Source organism: Antennarius striatus, chromosome 22 (assembly GCF_040054535.1).
Source record: "Antennarius striatus isolate MH-2024 chromosome 22, ASM4005453v1, whole genome shotgun sequence".
Lineage (NCBI taxonomy): Eukaryota > Metazoa > Chordata > Actinopteri > Lophiiformes > Antennariidae > Antennarius > Antennarius striatus.
In genome coordinates, this window is record NC_090797.1 from 11,087,428 (window position 1) to 11,106,574 (window position 19,147).

Here is a 19,147-nt window from a genome sequence, read left to right on the forward strand (position 1 = left end):
TATGTTTTGAATATGGCTCTGTATTTAAACTCCAATTAAATGTTTTCCTCTTGCACACACACTGTGTATTTTTGGTGAGTAGATTTTGTCTGTACACTCAGCATGACAGGATTTTTTTCCACCACACATTCTTCATTTCATTTCCTCTTGGTTGTGTATATATGTACTTTGCATCAGTTTGAATGATGTTTGCATATTCTCTTTTTTTTGTTGCAATGTCTGCTCACTTCCTGTCCAGTGGGTTCTTTGTCAGCCCAAAATTTTGATTTTAGCTGAATGAACATGAAAGTAAAGCTATGTAGCTTCCATCATTGTTTTTCAGAAAGCCCATAAAGGCGTTGAAAGCCTCAGTGTCTCCCTACCCTGGACCGCGTTGAGATATTCTAAGCAAGTCAAAAGAGTCACAGCTGTGGTCAGATATAAGTATTTCTGGGACAATGAAATGTGATGTTGAAGAGAGATGTTTTTCTTTTAAAATCTTGTAACCAACACCTGTTCTATTATATTTAAGGACATTTAATTGTTTACCTCTGACTGACTGCTGGTAAAGGAACCCTGAACTTTAGCTCTCTTTGTTAATTTTGTCAACCTGCAGCTAACTGGTTCACTCATCAGCTTCTTGGTGTTCATAATTGATTATTGTCAAACTCTAATCAATGTTAAAATGTGTCATACCTTTTTCTCCAGCATTTGGCACCGCAGTTCAGTATTTCAGCACTTATCCTTTTAGGTTTGAATTCAAATTTCCTTTATTATTTAAGACTAACTATTAAGCCTACATTATCTGAATTAAAATTTCACAGATGGTCTCTCTAAGATGGAAGATGGAGTCTGTGCTGTATTTCTGCTGGATTCTAGATTTTTTTTTTTAAACTTTAATAATCTGAGATTGTGGGAAAAGTTAAATTATCAGTTTTCTGATTTTATCTGAGTAATTAATGGATTTATTTGCCATGTAACAGCTTTTTATGTGGGTCTCAACAAACATTTTTATTTTATGACCCATCAAAGTAACACCAGTGTTTATTGGACCACATTTACCATCAAAGCTGCCTGGCCTTACAACATTGAACTTATTCTTATTCAGGGTTGCATCATTTTCAAAGCTGTTTTCTTTGTTCCACCCGGACAATCTAAAAAAAAAATCAGTGATTTTTTAGGATTTGTTTGTGATCAAATGCGTTAAACTTAGACTTTAAACTCTGAGACATTATTAAAGTAGTCTTGAAGACCTCACAACTTGTCTCGGTTTCATTTTACCTTGAAGTAATGAATTTGTTCTTACTCTAAGCTTTTGGTTTCTGTTCAATTTGCATCTTCAATCTGAAAGTTTTTATGAAATCAAATATTTAGAAGTCCATCATTCTCAGACCTTATTGTGTCTATTAGCATCGGAGGAAAAAGTATGGCATATATCCGTACAAGGGACATGAACTCCAGTTTAAAACAACAGACAAGTACTTGGATATATATCCGTACTCATCACCAAAAGAACGAAACACTGTGATGACTGAATATTATATATGACTTGAATATTCAGAGACACAACCAGGGTTTTCTTGATTCTGTATCTGGTTTGTGTTTTTTCATCAAGGCCTGTTCTGGTCTTCCTCTTTATAGAACTGTCCATTCTTTATAGAATGGACCAGTGGCAGGGATGGTGATGACTGAGGTTGAGCCTGTTCTGAATCATTTTGTGTCTTGGATATTGAGCTCTGGCAGTTTGTAATACATAAAAGCTGTCAAGTAATGGGTTTCCCATTTCACATGACCTGAATAAACCTCATAAACCTGGCTTCACCTTTGTGGAACAGGACAAAGACAAGGTGGAACATCATGAGAAGACATCAGAGAAAGGCCGTTGATCTGTGTCAGGTGATGCCTGACAATTTTGGTGAAGATGTTAATGAAAGGGTTTGCATCTGAGAGGATATTGACAAAAATAAAAGTTTTTTTAGAGAACCATGGAGGGCAAGTAATGGCTTATTTCATTTTTGGACAATGCCACACCTCATTGTTACCTAATCACCTAGAAGAGTGAGAAGAGTTTTATGTAATAGCCATGTTGTGTGTTAATGAGTTCCCATTGCGTCATCTCCCTTTAGTCTGTGTCCGCAGTATAATCATTTGATGGGAGTGAGGTGATGTAATTCAAAGCCGCCCCTGGCAATGTTTCCACCCAAGGTCCGTTCATTATCCCGCCGGCCTACAAGTGTGAAATTCCTGTGGGATTCTAGGCAGCTACAGCTTCGACACCATGATTCACAATTAGTTGGTCACTAACCAGTGGCGTCTCTTCCACAGATCAAAGTTGAAAACCAGCAGGACTTCCAGGATATCATCAGCGTAGTGGCTCTGGCCGGGACCTACGCCACCACCGAGCCCTACGTCCAGTCCAAGTATGACATCCGCATTCAGAAGATTGGCAACAACTACAAGGCTTACATGTAAGATGTTTCTCACTAGTATGGTATGTTTGACAGTAGGACACAGCCGGGTCAAAGACTGGAACTCGAAGAGTCCAGTTAACACTGTGGCGAAGCTGTATATAGAAAACTGTGTAAATCCCAGGAAACAACATTCAAACCATAGAAAGTTCTCCGCTAGAACAGAGACTTTCTAAACACCTGAGGCAAAGACTGTGGAGTGGAGTACAGTCACTAAGTCTTCAAGTACATGGGAGGAAGAAGGTTTGAAAATCTCTAAAGCCCACTACTCTGCAGAAAAGTTTTTTGCTGAACTTTTATTAAAACCCAAAGAAAATTTGATAAGAATATAAAAACGTAAGCAGCACACATTTTTATAGTTTAACAAACAACATAAGAATCACTGTATTTTCAGATTTCAGGCAGTTTTCTGGTCCCATTCCTCCATCAAACTCACACTCTTTTGGAAGGAGGAGGTTTTGTTCTGTAAATTCAGTCAAGTGTGTAACAGTGAAGACCAGACTATGAGTCAAGGCCCTCAAAACTCCTAAATCTCTGTATCTAAATAACCAATTTACCCAAAGCAGAAGAACACATCAACCCAGCCTTATCTCAAGGAGTTTTCCCACAGCTTCAACCATGAAAACAATCTTTACAGGGCTCTGACACGAAAAGAATGTAGATGTGGATTGTCGTCATCATGTCTGACAAACTGATGAGATCTTCTCCCATGAGCTTTTGTCATGAAATGAATCAGAGGCATTTGATGATGATTTTATCTGATATGCAGGAGGACGTCTATCTCTGGGAACTGGAAGGCCAACACTGGCTCTGCCATGTTGGAACAGATCGCAATGACCGATAGGTGAGATGCAGGGATTTCTATGTTGTGTGTATTTGATTTGTATTTTTTTTTTTTTTTTACTCGAAAACTCATTCTCTTGTCTATCAATTTCTTACTGGGATTTGGGGTGATTTTTTTTATAGTTCAAGGTCATTTCTGTCCTTCATGATACCAGCAGATTATTTGATCTTAATTCACTGGTTTATCAATTATTAGTTTCACCTTGTTTCAGATATCGTCTGTGGGTGGACTCCTGTGCTGAGATGTTTGGTGGCCTAGACATCTGCGCGGTGAAGGCCGTCCACGGAAAAGACGGCAATGATTATATCATCGAGGTCAGTTTATTCCAAATGAACCTTGACTAGAGTCAATGTTGGAAAATAAAAACTGTTTCAAGAAACAGATTCCTGAAGATTTTGCTAACATGTTGCGTCTTGAGTATCCTTCTTAAATATCTATTTGAATACTGCCTTGAGAAATTTGTGTCATCATAAATTACTATTTTCCCAAGGGCCACACCTGTTTAATGATGAAGATGGTAAGATAGGAGGATAGAACAAAACATTTGCTACTGTCTTTTACCAGTTGGTAGGACAGTAAAACAAAGAAAAGACAAGAAAAAGAAAAAAACGAAAAGACAAATAGTTGACATTGATGCTGATGACGTTTTAACACATTATGGTGTAAATCAGAAGCGAGGGGTGTAGCCAGACATGACGGTGTTTCACACAATCCACACAGCCTTGACAGAATGATTAGTCTGTAGCCCAAACATAGGCAGGAGAATGAAAACATGAGGTTGAATCATTGTGTTACGTCCACGGGTGAAGACTTCGATTGACAAATTCCAGTCTGTAGGCAAATAAAATAGCTGTGCTTGTGATCCAACAGGACGTTTAGTTACTTTAAATCATCTGTAACTAACGCTGTAACTGAGGTTGTTTGCGATCTATTAGCACAGGAATGTTTCTGGGTTTTAATTTGTGTGCTGATACCTGAAGAATTAGTGTAAAAATGATGAAAACACTCTCTGACCTGAGAGAATTAAGGTCGTGTCCAACAGATGACTTCTTTTTCATGAGTAATCATTCCCACAGAAGTACTGTGAACAGAAGGAGAGCTGCACGTAGGAGGACTACTGCATGGAGATTCAACAGGTTTCCAAAAACTCAAGTCCAAATGATGGCTAATGATGGTCGGCCTGATATTTCGCTTGTGCATTTGCCAACACAATCAGAAATAGATTCAGGAAGTTGAGAGAACAATAGAGCAGCTAATTTTTACCATTTGCTTCCTCAGTTTTGTTTTTAGATTATTTTCTCATGTCTTCAGATGTGAGGAAACAGAGTGTGGGACATTTGATGTGCCCAAATTAAGACCATGTAACCGTGCCTTTCTCTTTCTGTTCCCTGGATGAGGTCAGAAGTGAGTTAATATCTCAGTATCTCAGGAAATATCTATCAGCTCCTGTGAGAGGTGTAGTCCCAGAGCCGGACAGAAGCTGGTGACACAGTGGAGTAACAATGTTTTCCATCGGGCAGCACCTCCTCCTCCTCCTCCTCCTCCTTCGCTCGATCTGGCCATCTTTCTTTCACCCTTTCAGCATGATGGAATTTAATTAACCACAACAGGGAAGATCTGTCGGGCCGTCACAGCTGGGATCTGTTTTCTGTACCAGACAAAGACATCTGCCTTGACACCTCTCCCTAATGAAAAGTAACGAGCCCTTCATCCTCAATTCATTGCTGCAGCCCGTGGTGGTGTGACCTTACACGAGATTCCATAATATAAGGGATTAACGTTGAATTACGTGTCAGAAAATAATTCAACAAGACAGCAAGACATGTCACACAGCAGTGGAAAAACGTGATGCAAGCACGATAAGAACAATGCAACACAACGATCCAAAGTGTGAGAAGACTTCTCCCACATGCTGCAACACAGCAATATGATGAGCAGTGACTTATGTAAACAGGAACAGCACCCCATCATTTAAGGTGTCAGGAAATGACATCATGTGACAATGTTGAGGTTCAAGCATCACTCAGTTTGATGCTAGTATTATTATTCATTGCTATCAGCCAATGATGTCGGTCCATAAGTTTAGATTGAATTGTGTTGAAAACGTTCCGAATAGACTTATTTTTCATAACCAGGTATAAATTAGTTTGGAGACAACTCAAAAATAAACATATTATCAAAATGTATTACAATGCATTGGTTCATCTCAGTAGAAATAATGAAATGATAGAGGATATTCAAATTCTAATACAGATCATAATCCCCCCAAAAATTTACTTTTCATAGTTGAAAGCATAAATACACACACACACCCACACACACTTCTACTACAGTGAGGACTGTCAGTGCTTTTCTCACTATTTCACACACATTAAATCATATGTTTTTTCCTGAGTCATGACATCACAGTATATCTGGGATGTCAAAAAGTGCTGCAGTCTTATAAAGACTCACAGAAAGCTGTTTCCACCCCTAAATCAAGATTTTGGTGAGTGAAGAAGAAGTTTTAATGGCAATTTTGCTAACTAGCAAGTAAAAGCAAGTAAAGAAACTCCAAAGAAAACCTTCCTTACCTCCTTGCTGGAGATGATGAGACATACATAACATGGAATCATTTATCTCAGTTCCCCTGAATGGTTTTACTCGACAAATGAGTCACGACGCAGGAAAACATGTCAGTCATGACTCAGTGATGCATTCATTACCTGAGCTGTATTTGATGGAAGCTGAAGGTGGATGGCATAATCCATACATCTCTATCCATCTATCTCTGACATGTTAAATTCTGGATTTAATCACAAATTATTCAGATAGCAGTAGAGGTACAAAGTGATCTCTCAGATAGAATAGTTTTGCCAGGAACCCCCCACCCATCCATTCGTCTCTGTGCTGTAGTTTTTCACGTGTCGTGCTCTGCAAACTTTCCCATGCAGTAGGGGTGTTTTGTCCAAACAGAGCACAGTGCCACTCAATAAGAGTGCAGAATAACACCTCTGTGTTGCGCTGCTGAAAAGGCCAGTGGCAGTTCCAGTCTTCTGCTGGATGACTCTGTATCCCAATAAATCAGCAGGGTGGATCCCAGCTCCGCTTTCCACCGCACGCCGTTTGAAGTGGGGGCTGGCAGTCGCTTGCCAGGCCTCTGCTCAAGTCCCATGTGGTCATGACTCAACTGGCCAAAACACCGTGCCACGCCCCGCCTCGCTGCAAAATCCCCATCGAGAGGGTGGGGGGGGGTGGGGGGCGTCTTTTAAAGGTCCTTTGGATGGCGATTATGTGCAGAACAGTATGAACCCAAACAGTTAGCTCTCAATCTGTGCTGGAAAATAAAGGCAGAAAATAGAGATATTGGCACACGGAAGTCTAAAATGTGTTTTTAATGCTTTAGATTCTCTGGATTCGTTTGATTGAAGAATGCATAAAACAATCGTGTCCATTAGAGACTTTGTGGTTTGATGTGTTTCCACATGAAACATGATGGTGGGACAGGATTTAACATCAGGGAGACATCAAAAGTAAAGTGTACTTGATGGAGACTTGATTAAGGCAGACCCAGCAAAGTTTTTACCAAAGTCAGTATCGTGTTTTATTTAGTCTGACTTTTATATACTCTGCAGAGTACATTAAATATTTGAAGTTTTATATACCATAGCATGGTACGACAGTTGTTCTTCATATATTTAGTTTAGGAACCAGATTGTCTGGATTTAATTTTTGAAAGTATTTTGAGCTTGATTTCATCAGAGCGTTGAATGAAAGCAGTTTCAATGTGAGAAAAGGGACAGCCCGTGTGGTGGAATGTTTCTGGTTCAGTGTTTGTTTGGAATTGGATCCCTCCGTGCACTCTGCATCAAATTGTTGGCGTCCTGCTGGTCAGACACTGTGCACCAGAGGAACAGCACATGCTCGTCTGCCTGTGGATCGGCCTCATCTCCCACATCAGGCATCTGCATCCAAGTCGACCGTGCCAGCAGCCACGCTTCTCTGCTCTTGTTTGTTTGGTACTCAAGGAGGAGAGCCCAATGTTCTCCTCGGTTCTGCTCTACGTGTGCAAACGCATGTGAGCTCCACTGATGGGAAAGATGCTTATTTTTCTTTGCGGTTAATTATTTGTACAATCCTCATACTTGAGGAAGTCCTACTTCAGGCAGCATAATATTTACAGATGATGGAGTCACATTTTAAATTTGAGTCCTTTTTGTCCGTTGGAAGTGGCACAGACAAATAGTATTAAGTTTGAAAGATGACATTACTGTGTTTAAAAAAACTTTTGAGTGTATCTAAAAATGAAAAATAAGCCTGGAGCTCTCAACATTTCTCGAATGAAGCCATTCATCATCTCAACAAGTTGTGCACGGTAAACTATTCATGTCTGTGCTTTTGTTCATGTTTAATATTAGAAAGATTCTGAATTGATGAAAAATGAATGTTTTTTTTTTTTTTTTTAAAACGCATTAGAGTTAGATTCTTTGGTATCCTTGCCTTTTTTGTTCATTTTATTCCTCAAACCTCCTGATTAAAAGTTTTTATGTACCCGACAGCGGATTGTTTATAGACCCTGCACAAAGGGTATTCTGCTGTGCGTGAGTGCTTCAGAACAAACAGAGTGAAACGCTCACGGCATCCGGCAGTAAATTGTTTTTAAGGACAGCAGAGTGCTGCAGAGCTGATATTATCTGAGATCTGAAGTGACTCATCCTTGGGGGGGGGGCAGAACACCTGCCATGATAAGAGTCGTGATGCTGCCATCTAGTGGAGGAGGTCTGAAGGTTCAGGTAAACCATGCAGGTTTGTCTGTCTGCAGGTGATGGATAGCTCCATGCCTCTGATTGGTGAACACGTGGAGGAAGATAAACAGCTGATCACAGAGTTGGTCATCAACAAAATGGCCCAGGTGCTGCTGGGAGTTTCTACACCTCAGCCATCCTCTGTCAAGGTACGTTAGATCTGATGTGTCAGTTTTAGTAATATCATCATCAGTGTTACTGTTTGAACTACTGATGCTGTGATCATTGGAGTAGTGGTAATGTAATATACACTAGAATGGACTGTAACCACAGCTGCCAGTACTGTTAACACTGACTTTACACTTTACTTCCTTAATTATAACAATTCACTTAAAAGGGATTACGCTGATAACTGCTATCATGATAAAATTGGAGTCATTATTGCACATATAGATAATTACATCCCACTTCAAGAAGGCAGATGTGAGTAAGACCATAGATCAAAGCACTAGATTTGGTTTATGACCGTAGGTCAGAGCACTAGCTTTGATTTTTGACCTACGCAAGTAGGACAGGGTCAAATTTTGGATTCAGGGGTGTCACGGGATGTTGTAGTCTCTGACTGCATTGGTTCTTGTTTTTTTTTTTTTTTTTTAAACAAACATATCAACAAACAATATTAAATATGTCAACTCTTGTAAAGATGGGAAATGGTCTGATAGAAAAGATTTATTTGTTTAAAAAAAAAAGACTGAAAGAGTAAATATCTAATAAATTAAGGCTACAAAAAGTTACCACAAGTGTTTTAATATCACATGATATAGATATAGATATCAGTGCCTCTCAATCTATAAGCAAATAAATAATTTTTAAAATACTAAAGGGAAGAAATAAAAACATGTCCTTGATTTACTATCTCCTCCACAAAAATCCTTGTCGCAGCAGTTTTTGCATCATTTGCTCAAAGATTTTTAGGCAATATTAAGGAAAGTGGGGGAAAAAAACCATCCTGTGTCTTCCTCTGTATCTGAATCCAAAATGAACTGGGTTCCATCATAGAAATATATCCTCAGGTTATGAGCAAACAAAATGAAAAGCAAAAAAAACACGTGGAGCAGCTCTGCTGATGGACTTCAGTATACAGACCTTTATCCAAAGCTGTTTCAATCAATCCACTGGACTTAAACAGCTTTGGGTAACCGTGACCTGGATAACTGAGAACCTACACGGACAAACAGACTTTTATGCGCCCCAGGATTAATAATGTCATTGTTAGCAGTGAGACCAGTGATGTCACACCAGCAGGGTTTCAGCATCCTGGGGAGAGTTTTTAAATGAAAAACGATTTAATTCATTAATATAGTGGAGATTATTTTATCAAAAATGATTTTACAGATTACTGGGCTATCATTTAAATTTAATGTTCTATTAATTAAAGTTTTAAAGGTTTATGAAAGATAATAAAATGTACAGAAATATTTATTTATAAAAAATTTTAATTTAACTCAGAAGCTTATTAATTTTACATTTTTACTTTACGAAGATTAATGTTCCAGTCAAAACGTAACATTAAGAAGGTAGATGGAGACAATAAGCCAGACTGCGGATGTTGTAGCTCATGTCTGACAAGCGTTTTATAACTGCAGCTGTAGTTTTGGTGTGTGAGTGACCCACTAGTGACTCTGTGTCCCTTCATCCACAGACCACGCAGCCCCGGCGAGGTAGGTGACTCTTTGTGTCTAATTTTAACATGAATGCTTGCAGCGGGGGGGTCCTTCGTTCCTGTAAAAAAACAACAACAACAACAGCCTTTTACATGTAAACCGTTCTCCCTCTGCAGGGGGTCAGCGCTCTACTTCTTCTCCATCCCAGTCGGGCCACGGTTCCCCCCAGCGAGCCCGGTCGGCCACCACCTCGCCCAATCAGGCCTTCCAGCCCGGTCCCATCCCTGCTTCCTCTGGATCTGGATCTCAGAAACAGTCACCACAGCTGAAGTGAGTGGGAAACGCATTTGATGACACACGAGCAAAACAGCAACAGGAAAAGATCACTATTAAATTCGACTGTTTCAGCCACACCATTAAAAGCAACAACTCTCCCTAAAACAATAAATAATTTACTGTTGTGGGAACAGCTGCAGACACCTTTGAAAATAATGTGATTAAACAATAATGAGAGGGGTTGAAAATAACATTAATCTTATAAATCATTCAAATTAATTTTCTCTTTACTGCTCAGCAAATCCCAGTCCTTGACAAACACCTTCACAGAGACGCTACGAGGAAACATGACCGACGACGAGGCCAAAGCCGAGACCATCCGCAGCCTCCGACAGTCCTTCGCCAGCCTCTTCTCCGACTGAAAACCTCCCAACAACTTCGGGGAAAAATGTCCTGGCTGGTTTTTTCCTGTTATGGAGTCTCTGCTTCCTGTTTCTTCTCTTTTCCTCCTCACTGTGTGTGACGTTTAACTCCTGGTGCAACTCACTGTCCTCTCATCTATAAGTCATCATTATTATAAAGTTGAAATACTCAATTTTGTGTTCTTTAGAGGAGAATTTAAGGGATGTCAGGTGAAGTCCGTCAGTTTAGAAAACAGGAAGTAACATAGCGTTTCTCTTTCTCTTTACTTGGAGCCGGTGTAAATGTTCATTACTGGTTTCCTCCTCCTTTGTTTATACATATATTCAATTCAAGTCCTTTTTAATTTGAATTTGTCTCACAGCCTCTGTGCTGTCTGCAGACGTCTACGGCAATATTCCTGTCTGAAACTGTTCCCGTGAGAAATGAATCCTCAGGGTTCACCAGCCATTAGAGCATCATGCCAGCAGACACATTTCTCAGACACCCGTGTGCTGTAGACACATATTGGCTTCTGTATTGACTCCTCCCTCCAACATTACCAAAGTGCTTTCTAATAAGAAAAGAAGAGGAAGAAAGTCTCCCTGCACTGGGTCAATAAAAGCGAAGCAGCCCTTCTACACAAGGTGTATAAATGCTGTACTGGCTCACAGCCATCGTCTTCCATCACAGCCCAGATCTTCCCCTTCTTTTTCTTACTGCTCTTTTCTTTGTGAATAGCACCTCGGTGGATTTTCTGTGGGTGATTTCTATCATAACTTTACTGCTATGGGTTTAAAGGTGAACAGTGAGGATGTGATATTTTAGGACTTTTAATGTGCTTGAATTTTCTCTGAGGCAGAAGAGGTTTGCTTTTAAGCATCACGTCAGTATTTAGCTGGGGTTGTCATCGTTTGTCTTCATTATTTTTTTGTATGAATGTGTAACATCTGTGGCGGTGGCAGAGAGACATCCTCTTTTTAACGCGCGTCCTGCTTTGGTGCCTCGTGTAAATGGTTCATCCAGTTCTGAGCTTTTTCATGTTGCGTTGCAGAAAGGCAGTGGAAAAAATAAACAATGCTTTATTTTTTTTAAATTTTATTTCCTTGGGTGTAACTTGGTGCAAATTATAGCAGAAATGCAGACATTGGTTTTTGTTGGTAAGCATTCTAGAGACTGAATGTAATCAAGAGATTCAAAGATCCATTTTAATCCATGTTCCTTTATTTAATAGAAGGTCAAGATTTATTTATTGAATAGTACATTGATTTGTTTGTATTTGAAAATGTGGAAACTGAATTAATCACCACCAAATTACATGTATGTCCACTGACTAAATAAGGCTAAAATTACATCTAAATCGTCACGTCATTTTCCCCCAACTGAAGTGTCTCCATCCAAGCAGAGAACAATCACATTCATAATGTAAGTCAATTGGAGAATCTGCAGTAAATTAATTGAATTCATAAAATCTACATATTTCTGTTGCCTATCTAGTAAACTATCACTCATGTTCTGTCTGGATTTTTTTGTTTTTTTTTGTCCCTTTTACCTGAAACAAACATTTGAATACCAGTTAATTAAAAATAGAACACTGTATTTGAATATCTGTGGGCAGTATAGTTAAAACGGACCTGCAGACGAGTTTTATAATAATCATAATAATAATAATAATAACACATTTGTTCTTTCAAATGCATGAAGCAGTAGTTGTGTGTGTGGGTGATTGTACTGTATGTGTGTGTAATGTACAGGTACCATTTTAATTAATACGAATAACTGCAACGCACTGCAACGCTCAGAGACGTAACTGCACTAATGACTGCAGAGAGTTCAACTTTGACTTTTACAAACAGTCGCTTTGGAGGGAAAAATAATAGATGTGGCTGCTTTTATTGCTTATTATTGTGTGTTCACTACCTGTTTGCCGAGCCTCTTCCTGTCACTACCTGTTAAAGTTTAAATCCAACATGATTGTCGTCCCTTGATTCCATCCACCAACAGAAAAAAAAGCTTTTCATCCTAATTAAATTTCAGACAGAGAAGATTTTATCACTATTAGCCAGCTGGCTAATAAAGTTAACATGAGCTCCTGGAGTGATGCCTCTGTTTGTCTCAGAGGCGGCAGAGCATGAAGTCTGACTGCTGTCCGTCAGAAGACGTCTCCCCTGTGACGGGTAACACCGAGGCTCAATGGAGTCATCTGAGCAGCGAGGAGTTGTTCCTTTATGTGCAGAGGACATGAGGTCAGGTGAGCATGATGGTGGTGAATTTCACTCGAGTGAAGAGGATAGGGAAATGAGCTTGACTGATGACAAGGATGAGGAGCCCTGCCTGTCAGGTGACAGGAAGACAGAGCTGTGTGATTTATTCTAACGTCAGCATCAGGGAATATGCATGTGTGATATCTTAATTTATTACTGTTTTATTTATTATTTTAACACCATCTTGACACTCATTGGTTAATTGTGCCTCTGGTGATTGTTGGTAAAAGCAAAGCTCTGATCTGCAGTCTGATTTAACTGTGAGTCATTGCAGTGTCTTCTATTCACTAAACCATCAGCTGTCAAAATGGACCAAATTTGATCTTTTTTCTGTTATGAAGCTTATTTCTAGGCTTGATCTATGTTTTTATTGTAAATATGCCTCTTATGTAATCCCGCAGTGTGATAAGCCATAAACATTGAGATTTATTATTGCTTATGTGCCATGCAATAATGGCTGCAACGTCACTAACAGCATAAATCACTGTGTCTGTTGATTGTAGGAGGCCTGCCCTGGACCTGGTTTCATTTTATATTAGAACCAACAGAAATCACATGATACACTAATCATGAGCTACCAGGCTTATTTCCTTTCAGAAGAAAGATAAACTTTGATGTCACTTTTCTCTGCTTCACCACAATTTGGTCAAAACTCTCGGATTTTGTGATTTGTCTCGACTGAAACCGCAAAGTTTACTACCTCAAGTTCAGCAGAGCTCAGAAAATTAGTCTAGAGCAGTAGAACTGGAGAAGAATTGTTTCAGATCATGAACGGCAAACTCAAAGGGAGAGGAAATTGCCTCCTCGGTCAAAAAGGATTGGTTTGATGCGTGGGCTGTAGAATGTCTGTGACATCAGCCTGAGGGACATCAGACCCAGATTTCCTGCAGCGAATGCGGGCAGCAGGTTGAAGATGGCCTGCCTGGAGTAACTGCTGTAACAGAGTACAAGAGCCGCTCCAAATATACTCATCTACCCCTTTAATGGAGATCCGATAAGATTTTAACATTTTCACATGGATATAAGTTTCCTTATTTTCCCTTTGACCCATCATGGACTGGTCACTAGATGGGGGAAGCTGCCCCCGCAGCTCCCTAGAATAATCAACGTTAACTGAGTCTGATGACATGACTTTATTTATGTATTTATGTCTGTTTAGAGCCACATTATTCTGTATATCTATTTAAACTCACATGTAGCCTGTAGTGTAGCAGTGGATTCAAGGGGGTGGGGGTCGACTGGAGGCCTCCAGCTCATTGTGTGCCCTGAGGCACCAAATACAGTTAATCTGATCTGGTGTGAATTTTCAAATATTCTTGAATTGCCTCATTAGGATCCGACTAATAGTTAAAGTGGTTTTATTTTAAGTATCTGTTTCAAACAAACCTTTGGTTGATGTCACAGACGCTGCAGCCATGTTCTTTGAAGGTGGGGCTCAGTTCTCTAAATGTCGTCGGACAGATTTGATGGCTTCACCCCCTCCGATTAGGAGGCAAGACAACGCTTTACGTTCAAACACTTCCTTTTCACTCTCCTTCATCACGATGGAGTCACAAGGCTCAGATTTTGGTGCGTTAAACTTCAACATAGCCTGACTCTGAATTTGAATATGCAGCCATTAAACACAGCGAGCACTGCAAGGAGAAGCAGGTCCAGCATGTACTGTTTGTAAATGAGAGGTAATAATGTCAATGCACGGGTTAATTTGCCTAACTTTCAGTCCACTGTGTTCCTTCCTCTCTGCTGAATGATGGATGGTGTTGTGTGGTATTTTACGTGTAGGTAGCGTTCTGTGTATCGGTGTAAATGTGGCATGAAAACAAACTCCTTTTGTGTGCCTCAGGTTTGTAAATTTGTTCGGTGATCTTAATGTTTTGGCTGCTTATTTGTGAGAAGTGTGACGCATTTTCATGTGTTTCTGTAATTTATCGGTATTTATGTTCTTTTGCTTTTTGTTCTTTAGCCTGAAAGTCCAGGTTTCTGTTATTAAAGGTAAGAACTTTTATTAAACCTGATCTTGTGCATTCCAGTTTCTATCAGTCATCCACATAGCCCCCACCAAAAGGATTTAGATGTTATTTTCTCCATTTATGGTCACTGCAGCAGAAGTCCTGGCACTTAGAGTACTTTTAAAAAATGCTATTTGAAACAAGCAACATTCATAATATGTGGTGATAATCCTAAAATCCCTTCATCTTGGATTGCTACCATGTTTTATTCCTCTTGGCATGAAGTTCAGGTGTTAATGGCTAGTTGGCAACACAAGGCTGCAGCGATGGAACGCTGCTGGGGCCGCTTTCATCTCCTGCCCACTTCACGTCAGCCTTTTCTAATGAATCGTGTTAAGCGCTCATGTTACAGAGGTAATATGAAACACATTCAGTCATGTATATGTCACTGCTCACACATGCACACATCATTACTTTCAAAACAACGGCTTCGACTCAGGTATTTCAGAAACGACTTCATCTAAACCAAGGTCGTAATGAATGAAATGCATTGGCATCCACAAACAACAGCCGTGGAATCATAAAAATATTGAAATGCACTTTCCTCATGAGTGATTCAGACTGAAACTAGACAGCAGAAGGAGAGAGCCAAGATTCTGTGTATACTGACACGTGGAACAGCTCTCTAACAAATGTCTAATCCACATTATTTCCTTGCCTGCTTGTCTGTAGAAAGTCAGAAGAAGTTTCTCAGTTTACAAGACATTTCTTGAGCTTCTCAATGATAAAGTAGGCTTGTCGCGAAGATGGGGACGGCTGTCTCCAGGAGCTCCAGCCTCAAAATTTATATGAGAAGACCTCTTTTATTGCCTTGTTTAAAGATGACATTTATAATCTTACCTTCTAATGAAGATGTGCATACATGTCCAGCTTAATGTACTGATCATCAAGTTGCGGATCTGACATCAGACTCTCTGTGGTCCAGTGAGACTATTTTGATCTTCAATTGTTCAGGTTGCAATGCCTTTTTGAACCAAAGCTGAGTTAATGTTTGCTGTTAAAGTCTGAACTTTAACAGAAAATCTATTACAAATGGAAGAATGTCTATGAAGGTAAATGTGTTTACCAGGCGTGAAGAACTTTGAATATAAATATTGGTGAATGAATGTTTATGTACTTTGTGGCAATGACACAATCAAAACTCTTCCAGTTGGTCTCTAAGAAATCCCTCAAAGGAAATGAAGTGATGACAGTTTTAATAAAAGTCTGTTATGTTAAGACTGGACTGGAGACCACCCTGACTTTGTTCAACAACAGGATTTACTCAGTGATCTGGATAAAATATTCTTACGTAACATTAAATTTTGCTTTCAGTGGAAATGATCCCATGTCTAATTTATTTCAGCTTAATGTAATTTAATACTGGTCTTTAAACTGTCTTGATCAAAACAAAATCTGTTGATGTCTATGGCGCTTTCGTCCCTGAAACTTGTTCCCAGTTTGTCCTGTACTTCATATTTCTTTCCAAATCTGGTACACGTGTTGCATACCAGCCCACTGGCAGCCTGATGGTAATCTACTGCCAGTGTGATTTCTTGCATGCTTAAGGTGGAATGTCTGATCTCTGATCTGCCACAGGTCCTTTCCTGTCTTCATGTAGACACACCTGCTCCAGATACAAAAACATACACATATGTTGTCTATAAGGTAAAAAAAAAAAAAAGCATGCATGAGTGTTTAGTCTTCACATACTGCAAAGGTCTGTTTGGAGTAGAAATAGAAGAACGCAGTACACTCCTATGCTAATTTAAGTCGACCAGACGGGGGCGCTGTCCTCCCAAATAAACCAATCTGTTTTCATATCCATTGTCATTTTCTCTCTCAACTATTGACAAGATAGTTCATCTTTAGCACTTAGACTCTTCAGGGAGGTTGAGACCAAAGGCTACCACCATCACCCCCACCCTGGTCCAGACACTGACACTGGTGATGGAGGGTGTGCAAAACAACAGCATGAAAGATCTACAGAAATGGAGAGAGTCATATTTAAAAAAAAAAAAAAAGGCAGCAGAATAATAGGCTGACAATGAAGGCGAAGCTCCATGCAGTTAAATAGATTGACCAGCTCATGAGAAGAAGTGTTATAAGTAGAATTTAGCGTGCATGAGGGGGGTGAACAACAATAAAATAACTGAGTTAACAAAAATAAAGAGAATAACAACACTAAAACACCATAAATGGATAAATTACATCCTGAGTAATGAGTCTGTCCTCAGTCGGTGTTAATCCTCCTCCTCCTCATGCACTGACAAATCCTTTTCTTGTTTTGGGTTCATCACAGATCATGTCTGTCATCGTTTCTCTGACTACATAACGCCGATGAAGATGCATCCGTGTGGAATGGTGAGCATTCACCACCCTGGTGATGTTTCTGGTGTTCTGCCTCACCGCTGCATACCAACGGCATGGTCCTGGTTAGGTTGCTCCAGCCGTGGCTTCCTGCAGATTCAGTTTCCTACCTACTCTTCTTGCTTTTTTATAGTCATGGGCTAGTTTAACAAGGGTATGGTCATTTGGAATTTGTTGGGTAAAACCATCATGCTATGACTCAGACTCAATACTACCCTCAAATATCAGTCAAGCACAACCAAACCTTGTATGTTGAGAACATTCCACACTTGCAGATGAACAATCTGTTTAAAAATAGAGAAAGTCTTTTCTCATGTTGAGCAAAAAAACTCTTGAATGCACTTATAGAGACTAGCAATGCTGAGATTATGGCTGTAAGCATATACGTGTGTGTATATAGATATATATATATGCACACACTTTTATATATAAAAAAAGCAGGAAATGTCCAAAAGTGAAAAAGCATCCAAACAAGAAACCACAATCTGAAATGTGAAACCTGGTAGAGATAAGAACTGCTGGAAACACAAGGGAATGTGATGACACAACAAGGTCAGGCTGAACCACAGAAACGTCCGACATTGGATGACCACTGACAAGCCGATGAAGGGCAGCAGGAAAACATAGAATCGATATGGAGAGATGACAATACACACAGGTTCCACCAGTGAATGAATGAAATACGAGGAGAAAACCAAACCTTCTGACTCAAAGAGGAAACATTCAATGCAAAACACAACAGCAGGGTGTCACACCGACGACTCTGTCGTGAACGGGTGGGTGGTGCGGTACTTCAGCAGCTTCAAGAGCGCAGAGCTGACATCACTTTTACCTTTGGATTCTATGAAAGCTTTTAGCTTTTGTTCCCCCCGATGACGGTGAGTCATGTTTTCTTCGAGCATCATCCTGATGCTGCAGGTAATCAAAGCCCTCAGGGCATGAAGCGAGGACGGCCAGAGGGTCACCTCTATATTTAACCTTCACTTTTAATTCATACACCGCAACTTGTAGGTGTCAGCGTGCATCAAACACTTTGTCATTAAATTGCTGGGCTGGGGGCTTACATCTTGTTGTGTGAGTGTAAATCTGTGTATAAGACAGCCTCTTTCCCCTATGGAGGTTTGCCCACGGTACACCAGCTATAATGCTCACTATACTGTAGTGAGAAACTTTAAAACCAGGAAAGGCCTTGGTTGTCTTGGCAACTGCAATGCTTCATAGAGGATGCAGAGAGAAGAGGAGAGATGGAAATCCTCTGCTTTTCACAGTTAGTTGTACGTAAGCTGCTGGTGGTTGTTTCCACTTTAAGTGAATAGAATGAAACATGTGGGACGGGGGTTGTGAGTTTAAGTCCCATCTAATTTTGTTTTTTGTTTCAACCGGGTGCTGCATCAAGATCTGATGCGGGTCAACGTTCATACAAACAAATAAAGGACTATTAGGGAAGAAGGCTTTTTTTTTTTTTAGCTGGTCACATGCACACTCATAAAACAAATATATTTCCACAAAGTGGAAAGTACGACTGCAAAATGGCTTTATTTTGCAGTCGTACAAAACCTTCTGTATAAAATGGTGAGACATTACCTGTGTTTCACTTGGCCAAGGAGTTGAGAGATTACATTGGAAAAACTCAAGACTTAAGTGTCTTTATGGAAACAGTGGTTTCAGTCGGGATAATCTAGTTTTTATTGGAACTGTTTCAACAGAAACTCCTCAAGTCATTCCTGTTCATTCACAAAATGTCAGACTGACAGCACAAATCTCAAAGAGAGGCATGTAAATCTAAATCGACTTCCACGTCCAGACCCCACCAGGGATATTTATTTTAAAACATCGTACTGTAGATTTAAGAGCAGATTTTCCACAACAGGAAATACCTTACATTAAGACTGCTGCTTCTCAGCCTATAAATATGAATACTTTTCATGCTGTTTCAAACTATAAATGGTTTCTATAGTACATTACATAAAATTTTATTATAGATGTATGGTGGGAAATACACTGAAATAGTGAATCAATAAATATATAAAAAATACCAGCAGAAGAATGTTTCCATAAATCCATTTATGGGAGTGAGACGTGAGCATTTCACTCTCCTGTCTGTAATCTGTGACGGTAGGCCTGCAAAGTGGTTAGCATAGCACAAATACAGATGGCCATCTCTAGATTTG

At 39.7% G+C, this 19,147-nt stretch overlaps 1 protein-coding gene across 1 annotated transcript in view; it reads left to right on the top strand.

The window, feature by feature from the left end:
- The window catches only part of syn3 (synapsin III), a 94,732-nt gene extending 80,189 nt beyond the window's left edge, over positions 1-14,543 (top strand). Inside the window, exons 8-14 of the mRNA XM_068306805.1 lie at positions 2,305-2,447; positions 3,217-3,291; positions 3,503-3,605; positions 8,093-8,224; positions 9,718-9,736; positions 9,856-10,009; positions 10,254-14,543. Of these exons, the coding sequence (XP_068162906.1) occupies positions 2,305-2,447; positions 3,217-3,291; positions 3,503-3,605; positions 8,093-8,224; positions 9,718-9,736; positions 9,856-10,009; positions 10,254-10,377 (750 nt within the window). The 3' untranslated portion in view covers positions 10,378-14,543. The remainder of the gene's footprint in view (positions 1-2,304; positions 2,448-3,216; positions 3,292-3,502; positions 3,606-8,092; positions 8,225-9,717; positions 9,737-9,855; positions 10,010-10,253) is intronic.
- The last annotated feature ends 4,604 nt before the right edge of the window (positions 14,544-19,147 follow it).